This window comes from Raphanus sativus, chromosome 6, assembly GCF_000801105.2.
Source record: "Raphanus sativus cultivar WK10039 chromosome 6, ASM80110v3, whole genome shotgun sequence".
NCBI classification, from domain to species: domain Eukaryota; kingdom Viridiplantae; phylum Streptophyta; class Magnoliopsida; order Brassicales; family Brassicaceae; genus Raphanus; species Raphanus sativus.
In genome coordinates this window covers 40048115-40060123 of record NC_079516.1, presented here as the reverse complement: position 1 = coordinate 40060123, position 12009 = coordinate 40048115, and the positions used below count along the sequence as shown (strand labels likewise).

The 12009-nt window shown below is 34.6% G+C and overlaps 2 protein-coding genes across 3 annotated transcripts; one reads left to right on the top strand and one right to left on the bottom strand.

Annotated features, from left to right (window-relative positions):
* The first annotated feature begins 3749 nt into the window (after positions 1-3749).
* Positions 3750-5601, top strand: LOC108807445 (cytochrome P450 705A22). 2 transcript variants are annotated; one of them, XM_018579735.2, is made up of 2 exons: positions 3750-4677; positions 4762-5601. In XM_018579735.2, the coding sequence occupies exons 1-2, from the start codon at positions 3772-3774 to the stop codon at positions 5386-5388; spliced, it is 1533 nt and encodes a 510-aa protein (XP_018435237.1). In that variant the 5' UTR covers positions 3750-3771; the 3' UTR covers positions 5389-5601. The 2 variants fall into 2 exon arrangements, with proteins under 2 accessions (XP_018435237.1, XP_018435236.1); XM_018579734.2 differs by having other exon boundaries at positions 3750-4680.
* A 2887-nt stretch (positions 5602-8488) lies between these two features.
* LOC108811204 (F-box protein At3g49450-like) lies at positions 8489-9756 on the bottom strand. Its single transcript, XM_018583248.2, has one exon. It carries the CDS (start codon positions 9754-9756, stop codon positions 8521-8523), a length of 1236 nt encoding a protein of 411 aa, XP_018438750.1. The 3' UTR covers positions 8489-8520.
* Positions 9757-12009: the final 2253 nt, after the last annotated feature.

The window sequence follows — 12009 nt, the reverse complement described above, 5'->3', positions numbered from 1 at the left end:
TTGTAGTGGGTCTTCCCGCTCAGATAAACTTACCTCTCATATTGAAGAACATCTTCGCAGTTGGTGAGCAAATATGTTTGCAAATGACTGCGCTCCTGCTCAGTAAGTCGACGGTCCTTTGATTTTCCGCTAAGTCGTCCAACATCTGTGAAAATGTCAGGAACCGTAACATGGTATGTTGCCCGTTCGCCTCTATCATCATGCCGTGCAGGTCTTCTGTTTTTGGTCTGAACTTCTGGTGGAAAGTAGTACTCAGCAAAGTTTGAAATTTCTTCATTGATCATCTGTGCGACTATAGAACCTTCCACCCTACTTAGATTTTTCACCATCTTCTTCAAATGGAACATATACCGCTCATACAGATACATCCATCTATACTGCACAGGACCACCAAGTTCCAATTCTCTTGCCAGGTGAATAACAAGATGCTCCATAACATCAAAAAATGAGGGAGGAAATATCTTCTCAAGGTTGCACTGAATCACGGCTATGTTAGTCTTCAGATTTTCAATACCTTCAAGAGTCACTGATCTGGCGCATAAATCGCGGAAGAAAGCACTTATCCCTGCAATTGCTTCATGAACATTTCGTGGTAATAGTTCCTTGAAAGCAAACGGAAGTAAGCGCTGCATCAACACATGACAATCGTGACTTTTTAACCCAATAAACTTTCCTTCCTTTCTGTCGATACAGTTACGCAAATTAGATGCGTAACCGTCTGGAAACTCCACATCGTTTGAAATCCAATCGAAGAACGCATTTTTTTCCCTCTGCATCAAGTCGGTATATGGGAAAAGGAGCCCTACCATTCCCATCAACATGAAGTTCTGAACGATCACATATATCAATTAAATCCAGTCTTGACTTCAAATTATCCTTTGTTTTACCTTGAACGTTAAGGATCGTGTTCATGAGGTTGTCAAAAAAGTTCTTCTCAATATGCATGACATCTAAATTATGCCTTAGCAAATGATCTTCCCAGTATGGCAGATCCCAGAATATACTTTTTTGTGCCAGTTATGTAGGTTTTCAACAGCATCTACCGGAAAACGCGCATGTCCACCGACGTCTGGCGTCCTTTCTGCACCAAAATCTCTTAGTTGTGTCTTCAAACCTTTCCCACTAATTTCTGCAGGTGGACTGTCAAACACCCTCTTGTTCTTCGTAAACAAATTTCTACTCCTATGATATGGATGATCAGGTGGTAGGAATCTCCTGTGACAGTCAAACCAACACGTTTTCCTTCCGTGTTTTAGTTGGAAAGCATCAGTGTTATCTTGACAATATGGACATGATAGCCTTCCATGCGTTGTCCATCCAGATAACATATCATATGCTGGAAAATCACTTATTGTCCACATTAGTACTGCCCGCATTTGAAAGTTTTCTTTACATGAAATATCGTATGTTTCAGCACCTTGAGTCCATAGTTGTTGCAACTCATATATTAGTGGCTGAAGAAACACATCAAGTGATCTCTTAGGATGCTCTGGTCCGGGAACGAGAATGGAGAGAAACAAAAACTCTCGTCGCAAGCACAAGTTTGGGGGTAAGTTGTATGGTGTAACAATGACTGGCCATAGAGAATATTGTTTTCCACTCTTCCCATACGGGCTGAAACCATCAGTACATAATCCAAGGTAGACATTTCTTCTCTCATACGCAAAGTCGGGATACTTTGATTGGAAATGTTTCCACGCTTTTGCATCTGAAGGATGTCTAATCTCACCATCTGTTGAGTGCTCCGCATGCCATCTCATTCGTTGCGCTGTGCGTTCTGAAAGATACAACCTCTGCAACCTTTCCGTCAAAGGCAAATACCACATCCTTTTATATGGCACTGGAACTCTTCCACTCGTATCTTTATAACGAGGCTTCCCACAAAATTTGCATGTAGTCCGCTGATCATCCGCCCTCCAATAAATCATGCAGTTATCGCTGCATACATCTATTACCTGATAAGATAAACCAACCCCAGCTACGAGTTTTTGAACCTCGTAGTATGAACCTGGAGCTACATTATTCTCAGGTAGAATACCTTTAACAAAATTAGCTATCGCATCCACACAATCTTCAGCCAAGTTATAATCTGTTTTAATGCCCATCAGTCTCATAGCAGATGATAAAGCTGAATGACCATCTCTGCAACCTTTGTACAATGGTTGCTTTCCAGCATCCAACATTTCATAAAATCTCCTAGCTTCTGCATTGGGTAAATCTTCCCCTCTAAAATGATCATTTATCATCTGCTCAGTACCTACACCATAATCTACATCCGCCCTAATTGGTTCTTCTAATCTAACCGCCGGCTGAGGTTCGCTAGTACTACCAAGTTCATAATCAGTTTCCCCATGATGATACCAAATTTTGTAACTTCGTGTAAACCCACTCAATAATAGATGAGTCCAAACATCCCACTCTTTAATAACTTTTCTATTTTTACAATTAGAGCAAGGACATCTTAACTTATCTGTTTCTGCTTCCGGTTGTTGGCGAGCTACCCTCATGAACTCGATTATACCTTGATTGTTTTCTTCCGTAAGCAATCTCGTGTCCGGATCCAAATGAGGTCGATCCATCCAAGAACGAAAATAATTTGAAGAAGACATGTTTTTTTGGAATCAAATTCGTGAGACTAGGAGAGAAGAAGAAAAGAAATGGAGTGAATGAAGAGGAAGAGGGGTGGCTGTATTTATAGATGAAATCCTCCCGGCATACTGAGGAAATTTCGAGGAAATTTCGAGAAAAACAGACATTTCCTCGAAATTTCCTCGAAATAGTTTAAATCCCCCAACGGCTCTTCCAACAGCTCTCTAACGGCTACAAGATGTCGTCGAAATATTAGAAATATTCGTCGGTTTTTTCCGACGACCCTGGTTTCCTCGGTATTTCCTCAAAAAATACCGAGGAAGTTGGTCTTCCTCGAAATTTCCTCAAAAAATAGTGAGGAAATTTCGAGGAAACCCATTTCTTGGTTTCCTCGGTATTTCCTCGATATTTTGTCAGAAATTTCCGAAGAACTCATTTTCCCTCGGTATTTCCCTTAGAATCAGCGTGTTTTCTTGTAGTGGAGTGGTGTAAATAAAATTTTTATTTTTGCAAGGACGTGAAATAAGGCAAAGGGGAAGTCTTTCTTTCAAGCAATACTATAATAATAATCAAACTGGAACACACATGATCAATTTTATTGTTTAATAAAAAAATTTAATAATTTGCTGGTTAATCATGTTTATCGCCAAAGGTGACAGCTGACATTCTACCAATAGGCATTTAGTTTTGTGAATATATTTATACCTTTATTTAGGGCTAGACATTTTATCATCCAAACTTCGGATATTCCTGAGTTTTAGAGAAAAGAAAATATAAAAATCAATATCCGCTAAGCGAAAAAACTCACAAATACTAAAGATTTTAAAGTTGGATATAATTAAATAGAGTCTACTTTCGGTTTATTTGGGTACATAAGAAAAAAAATCATTTTCACTATAATTAACTATTTTAATATATAACGTTAATGGAGGTATCGATATATTCACAAAACTAAATGCCTATTGGTAGAATTACCTTTGGCGATAAACATGATTCATGTGTGTCCATTTGATTATTATTAAAGTATTGTTTAAAAAAAGGAAATTCACCTTTCCATCATTTCACGTCCTTGCAAAAATAAACAATTTATATTTTTTTTTTCTTTTTTGAATTAATAAATAATATATTTAGGTAGCGAACCATTGATTCTTTTGACACAAGAACACTTACTGAGTAACAACGATGGCAGCAACTTTCATTGTTGACTTTGAAAACTTTTTCATCTTGATCATCCTTTGCCTCTTTTCATTTCTCTGTTACCATTTCTTCTTCAAGAAACCAAATGACTCAGAAGGCTGTGATCTGCCCCCCAGCCCTCCGTCCCTTCCAATCATCGGTCATCTTCACCATCTCCTCTCTCTTCTACTCCACAAACGTTTACAGAAACTCTCCTCCAAGTACGGACATATCCTCTATCTTCGTGTTTTAAATGTCCCCATAGTCCTTGTCTCCTCTGCCTCAATAGCCTATGAGATCTTTAAGGCGCAAGACATGAACGTTTCCGATCGCAACCTCCCAACGAACGAAGGGTCTCTTTTCTTTGGATCTTTCGGCTTCGTTACCGCTCCTTACGAAGATTACTTTAAATTCGTAAAGAAGCTCATCACCACCAAGCTCCTTGGACCTCAGGCTCTCGAGAGGTCACGAGGCGTCCGTGCGGACGAGGTAAATCAGTTTTACTTGAATCTTGTAGACAAGGCAATGAAGAAGGAGAGCGTTGAGATTGCTAAGGAAGCTATGAAGCTAATAAGCAACAACACATGGAAGATGCTTATGGGAAAGGGTTTTTCAGAGCGCGGTGAAGTAGAGAGAGTGAGGGGCTTAGTGGCCCAAACAGATGTCGTGTCAAAGAAGTTTTTCGTGGCGGCCGTCTTGCGCAAGCCGCTTGCTAAGCTCGGGATCTCACTTTTCAAAAAGGATTTAGTAAGTATCTCATGCAGGTACGATGAGTTGTTGGAGAAGAGTCTTGTGGAATATGAAGAGGAGCATAATCAAAGTAGTGAGATGTTGGACGTACTATTGGAAGCTTGTCAAGGTGAAAAAACAGCAGAGTGTAAGATCACTAGGAACCATATCAAGGCCTTGTTCGTGGTAAAAAGTTCTATTTTTCTGTTTTTATATTAGATTCGTTAATCAAGAAAAGTACTATTTTGTAATTTATGCATGCTACAGGACTTTTTCGTTGCAGGTACTGTCACCACAACAAACAGTGTACAGTGGACCATGGCAGAGGTTTTAAACAACCCAAAGATTCTTGAGAGATTGAGAGAAGAAATTGATTCGGTTATAGGTAAAACAAGGTTAATTCAGGAAACAGATCTACCTAACCTTCCTTATTTGCAAGCTGTCGTCAAGGAAGCACTGAGATTGCACCCACCGGCACCTCTTGGGTTAAGGTCCTTCCGAGAAGGATGTAAGGTCGTAGGCTTTGATGTATTGGCGAAAACAACACTTATTATTAACTGGTATGCAATAATGAGAGATCCAGATGTCTGGGAATACCCAGAGGAGTGTAGGCCTGAGAGGTTTTTGTCTTCATCTCAAGAGGACGAGATAAAAGAGGAAGTCCTAAAATACATTCCTTTCGGGAGGGGAAGGAGAGGCTGTCCTGGATCAAATCTAGGTTACCTTTCTGTAGGAACCGCAGTTGGCGTCATGGTGCAGTGTTTTGATTGGAAAATCGAAGAAGATAAGGTCAACAAGGAAGAGGGTCGTGGAACAATGACGCTGACTATGGCTCATCCCCTTAAGTGCACTCCTCTTCTTAGAAATCCAAACCTTTTACCTTCCATTCTGTAGATTTCCACTATGTGCGTCCCAGGCAATTAATGTCTATGCATGTCATCCTTGGTTTATGGCTACATGGAAAGAATAATTTTATTCATGTATGATTCTGTCCTTGGATTTCAGATAAAATGATACGCTAAACTTTGTCTAAAGCTCAAAAACTTCGAGCATATGTTTTTGTGTGTGTAGATATTATAACATTAATTTTTTTTGTTGGATGTGTTATTTTCTGTTACGAAAGAGAGGACAGAACTTGTAACATACTTCTTATCATTTCACTCATCTCCCCACATATCATTTTATTGGGAAAGAATGAGTTGAAGACAAAATAAAAAGATGGTGCGTAGTGTCGCAATGGAAGGGATAATAACTTTATGATTGTATAAACATCTGGATCTATTTTTAATTGAAATAGCCTACATATATTGTAACAAAATAGAGCCTTTTGATCATATAGTATGGAATTCCTGCATGTATATATGAACCGTAGTTTGTGTGTTTCTGTTCTGTTTGGATTGAACTGTTGTTCCTAACCAATAAAACTAAATAGAATAGAATGAGTTTACAAAAAAAAAAAAATAGAATAGTATGTGTTGATGTTGAATGGACTAGTCACGTTGTATTAGTTAATCAGCGTTGTACGTAGAATCAATACTATTAAACCAGAAGCATATTGATATATTTACTATTTTTACCTTTTACTAAATAATATTTTTTGTATTCATTAAGGGTATTGTCGACATTCTACGACGGTTTCTTAATTCAATTTCGGTCTGTGATTATTTCTATGTTTGATACTGCATCGTTTTAGTATTTTTCCAACCGGTCATATTTGAAATTGCGTCGTTTTTTAAACTATTTAATGGTTTGGTTCTAAACCGCTTTTTCCTAAATCTAATCTCATCTACTATTGATTATTTTCTGATTCGAAATGATAATAGGGTTGAATATTGTCGAACAGAACTAAAGTTTTCGGTGAAGTCGTTTGGTTCCGTTATGAGTTTGGTTAGACTGGTAAGTTATTTAAATTCAGTAATAGCATGCCGATTATTCTTTAAGATTTTAGTTAATTCTAAAATTATTAATTTTGACAACAATCATTATCATTTTAAATTTTTTTGAAAAATATAAATATATTTTAAACAAATTTCCAACTTATGATCACAGAATTTGTCTTATCATTAAAAAAAATCACAATATTAAAAATATCGGGTTACCAACCGGAAACCCGTTCAACGACAGGTCCGAGTCGGGTTTCAAAACACCGATCAAAACTATAAAACTGTTATATTGATTTATATTTAAAATATCTAATTCAAAATTAAAAACCTAAAAATATATTTACAATATAGTTTTAACCGAAAATAAAATCGGATATAAAATACATATATGAAACGGGTTATATAAATGCATAAACAAGACGGATTATATAAATGTAATTATATAAAGTTTTCACCAAAAATAAATCCGCGCTTTGAAAGCGCGGATCAAAATCTAGTACTACTTACGGATGAAAATAAAATACTACTATTGTGAATATAATGTAATATACTTTTGGGCTGATGTGTGCATCTTGTTATATCTGATTTAAACGGAATATACTTATGTATTAATTGTGTAACCATGATAGACGTTTTATCTCGTCATTTTCTTCTCCTCCAGAAATTTGATTATTTGACAAGTTTATTTTTACCAATTACAAAATATAATGTATAATTTTTATATTTTGATACTTTGGGTTTAGAATTTATATTTGAAGTTAGGATTTTGAGTTTGGAATGTATATTTGGGTTTATGTTTTAATGATTGGAGTTTAAAGTTTAGTGATTAGAATTTAGGGTTTACTATTTATATAGTGGGATCAGGTTTAAGATTTACGACAAATTATTTACATAATTGTTTGATAATTCTGCTAAATTGCATTATCCTCTTTGTTATATTTTAGTTCATTTGTGAATAGAATAGACTATTTATTTTGTACTGTTTATGGATGTTTTATTCTATTCTTTTCTCGTAGAAAACAATGGCGCCGGTATCATTCCATATTTTTGTCTTCATCCTTTGTTTTGTCATTAATTGGGCATAAAAGTTATTGATTGGGATCATCTTCAACTTCAATTTCTTTTGGCCACATGTGTTTTCGCCAATTTCTTCAGTAAATTGTTGTTACAGAAATGGAGTACCATCGAGGAGTAAATGGAATAATACTATATATAGAAAATCGAACTATTTTTTATCCACATATTTTACTGCATATACTACAGTATAATTCTTTGCGGTAGATACCTTAGTGACGTTGCTTAGTAGTGTTGGGTAGCTCATGTCCATTCCATCAAATATTAAACACGTCGTATCTTTCTCTCCATGTAACCGGCAACTTGCAAGTATTGAGGGTAACACCGGACTTTAGTTGGGCTAATTGTTAGGAAGTTAATTCAGTCAAATCACTGCTATTTTCTTCATTTCACTTCCAAAATTAATTATATCGCAAATATTTCCATTTCACTTGACTTGACTGACCTTCAATTGTTGTTGCCACCACATATGGGTTCAAGAACAAAGCTTTCCTTCGTATTTGCTTAATCGTTATCAACAAGCTTTCTTATTAGGGAGTGGACAACCTCGCCCTAAGTTTTGAGTCTTAGAGTGGTAACCTCTCCCTAAGTTCATAGATTCCTCTGCCCCCAAGGCCCCAACCTCCTTTGACGATTTATTTTCAACTAGATAAACATTTCTTCTAAATGTATTCAACTAGTTATGCATCAGTGCATAACTAAATAATATATATAGCAAAAGTTTTAACAAAAATGTGTAGTAGTATGTGGTCCGTTCAAAAAGAAGGCGGAGGCTGTTGTGTGCAAATTTTGCGTTTACTATAAGGAAACACTAGACTCTGGCGCGTGGGTATTTTTCAATTTTTTGTCTGAAACAGATATGTATTGAACCATTAATGTCATTATGAAAACAAGATCATGGGTAAAATAATGAAACATAGATAGTTAACACAAAAAGTAAATATGAATATTATATTGTATAAAAATTCCATAGATCCACGATAAAACAAACTCTATTACAAACAAACACAGAAATGTAGAAAGGAAGATAGCTCACATATGAAGCTTTTACAAATTAAATTCAAAGAACTTATGTAAGAAGTTTCACATTCTCCACATGGTTTAAGTATGTGTAAATTTTTTGACCATTGACGGGTCCTAATCCTTGGATTTCAACTCTTCTGATAGAGTTCGTTTCCATGTTGTAGCAGAAAATGTAGAAAGGGATGGACACAACGCTTGGAGAAAACATGATTTCACTATCACCGGTAGTCCCAACAATATGAAACCTAGTCCCAGCAACTAGACCCCACCACAGAGACGGAAGCATGATAATATTCTTACTCCATGTATGGTTCTCAATATCATCTATGACCCACAACACGAAGCCAGTAGCTCTTTCATCCGAAAAAACTGATGCATTAGGATGGAGTATACCTAATTTTCCCTTGTAGTTTATCAGAGTTGAAAGATGTTCTATATCCTTGAAAGCTTCATCAACAATAAACTTAAACTTCTCAGACCTAATGTCAAAACAAACTATCATGGGCATAGAGGTTTCCAAAGACCCACTTCCATCAGCTAAATAGTATAAAACTCCGTTTATGCATATCTCATTATCTATAGAACGAGGACAGTGAGGTACTGAACACTCAATCATTCTCCAATTCATTTTTCCCGTTCCAAATGTGAGAACCTGATGTTGTTCAGCTTTTTGACTAAACGGCTTTTCACAAGATGTCATGCACAATACCTTGTATACTTTTTCTACCGGGTCATAACCCAAATAGGTCAAAATCCTACGCCTCCTAGTTTTCACTTTGGGTAAAACAGTGAAACCTCCTGTGCTAGGGTTACATAACATCATCCTAGCATCTTTCTTTCCGCTTAAAACCCACTCATCTTTAGTACACGACAACCCACAGACAGGGACACAAGCTCTAATGGGATAATCTATAGGGACATGACTAAGATAGTCGACAGCTACACGAGAGGACTTCTGGTCTGAAATCAACAGAGACTCGGGTGATGAGAAAAAGGACCACTTACCCTCTGCATGGAAAGTGAAAAGGAGACAGGGACGAAGAGAAGACATCTTCAGAAACAGATCCGTGAAATATGGACGGCGGAGAGTGACGCTCCAGTCTTTAGACATACAACGAAACCTCGCTATGGATTTGGCAGGCACTCTCGAAAGTATGTCGAGGATGATATCCGTTGGGATCTGACCAGAGTTTTCTCCTGATACTTTCGTTGATGTAGTCGAAGAAATGATACGAGTCTCTTCCTTGGAAACACATTGCTTCTGTTTCTTCATGGCAGACATAATATGGATTGGGAGCGCTGCCTAGAATTCAAGTATGAATGACAGCCACCTTTTGATTTCTGTTCCACCACAAAAATAACCATACCTATATATGCAATGTATATACATATTAGCTAATTATCTGGTCAAAAGGCATTAAATCACACTCGTTTGGAAAGAAATAAAATAAAAAAGAATAATGTGATTCTATGTCTTAACTATGTTAATGTTTTGTTGACTATTTTTTACTATACTTAAATTTACACACATATATATATATATATATATATATATATATATATATATATATATATATCATTCTTAAACACAAATTAATCTTGTTTGATATAATCTCCAGATGTCAATTTTGGAGTGTTGTTTTGGTGGCTTACCTAAATATATGAAGCGTTATATATATAAGTATGTATACTAAAACTTCACAAGAAGTATATATATCTTTCTAATACAAAATTTTCAATTTGCAATTTTTTGGATTTAACCTTATATAGTTAAGTATTCTTTATAAACAATAAGATAATATATTTTTCTTCTTTTTGGACAATATATATAATTTCACTAAAATAAAATTATTTTGGGCGCTTATCTTTGTTTGTTTTAATTGACTATGTGTATTTTTGGTTAAAATGCTTAATGATAAATAATAAATTTTAATTCTTTTTAAAGAAAACTATTCAAAGAACTTGAGATCAGATTTAACAAACGAGCAAAAATTTGTTGTGGAGTAAAGACTGAAATCATCTTATATAATAAAGTTGAGTTTTTTTTTCTTTGGGGAGAAAAATGTCATGTGGCATTCTCCTTTAATTATTAAAATTTTTTCTCAACTTATTTAATGTGTTTTGGTGTTAAATATCATTAGATGTTAATTTATTTTTGTTATTGACAATTTATTACAATGATGTTTTAATTTTGGATTGAAATTTTAATTTATTATTAATTTTATGTCTTGATTTTCTTTAGATTTTATAACTCTTATGTTACATATTCTTTTTAAATACTTTTAAACTATTTCTTAATATTTTGTATGCAAATAAAAATACAAAAATGGAAACTAAAGTTAAGTATTTTAAAAAAAATTAAACATAAAATAGATACATATCCAAAATATTACTTTATGTTTGAAAACATTTAAAATATTAACTTTAGTTTTTATATATTTATTTTCATAGCTAATATATTATCTTATAATAAAACTAAGTCATTTACTAAACCGCGGTTCACCTACGGTTGATCCAGAGACCAGGTAAATCGTCTGGTTCAGTGTCCGAGGTCGGGTGTCAAAACATTGGTTTACATGATTTCTTTATATTTGATGTTAACGATGGAAAATGGAACCTCTACGATTCTCCTTCTTTAACGCAATCGACGTAACCGTCATATAATCAATCTAGAAATTCTACTCATCCAACTCTAATAATGTTTTAGTAATTGATGGCGATTCAAGTCCAAAAGAATAACATTTGGTCTATTGGTATTGACACATAAATTCTATGGTATCTTCCCATATTACACTATGCAAGGAAACCAATAACTTACCTGATGCATGCTATCCGTGTTTACATTTTAAAAACCGTGAACATGATTAATATACTCTTAAAACTTAACTAAACAAAAAGAATCATTACTTCCAATCTGAGAGAAATTTAAAAACGTTTCCTGGTTGCTAAAATTATTTTAAATTTATGTAAATCACACATCCCCCTCACCATTAATCTTTTGCGCCACACTAACCATTTATTGTCAAAATCATTACTAAATGCAACAAGTCAGCAAGCCCGAATGTCACAGATAGTTAGAAATTGTCTTTCTCATGATCGTTATAGATGCTAACATCTCATTTACTAGTTAACAAATTGATTTTTTACTAGGAAAATTTGGTGAAATTGTTCCATTCCGGTTAAAATAGAAGTTGTCCATTAAATAGAGAATTCCGTTACATTTTTAAATAAGGATGGACAAACAAGAATTTCGTTATGAACACACACAAAATCTTCCATTATAACAAAATCAATATAGAAAATAATTTTATGTTTCTTATTTTAAGATACATCTTTTTGAGAGATCTTGAAACTAAAGTAACACATACAACGCGCAATCTATATTTTAAAAGTCAACATGGTAATTTTAAAAATATATATTAGATACTCACCAATTATTTTATCAAAAATTGATATTCATCCTTATTTTTTATAAAATTTATAAAATTTGAAATGTATTCCATCTTTCTATTATTTGAACTAAATATATTAGTAA

What these genes read in the sequence shown, in the direction of transcription:
- LOC108807445 (XM_018579734.2), top strand. Translation starts at nt 3,772, where the DNA reads ATGGCAGCAACTTTCATTGTTGACTTTGAAAACTTTTTCATCTTGATC. An exon ending in ATATCAAGGCCTTGTTCGTG is followed by an intron (nt 4,681 to 4,761) that starts GTAAAAAGTTCT and finishes TGCATGCTACAG; the next exon opens with GACTTTTTCGTTGCAGGTAC.
- LOC108811204 (XM_018583248.2), bottom strand. Translation starts at nt 9,756, where the DNA reads ATGTCTGCCATGAAGAAACAGAAGCAATGTGTTTCCAAGGAAGAGACT.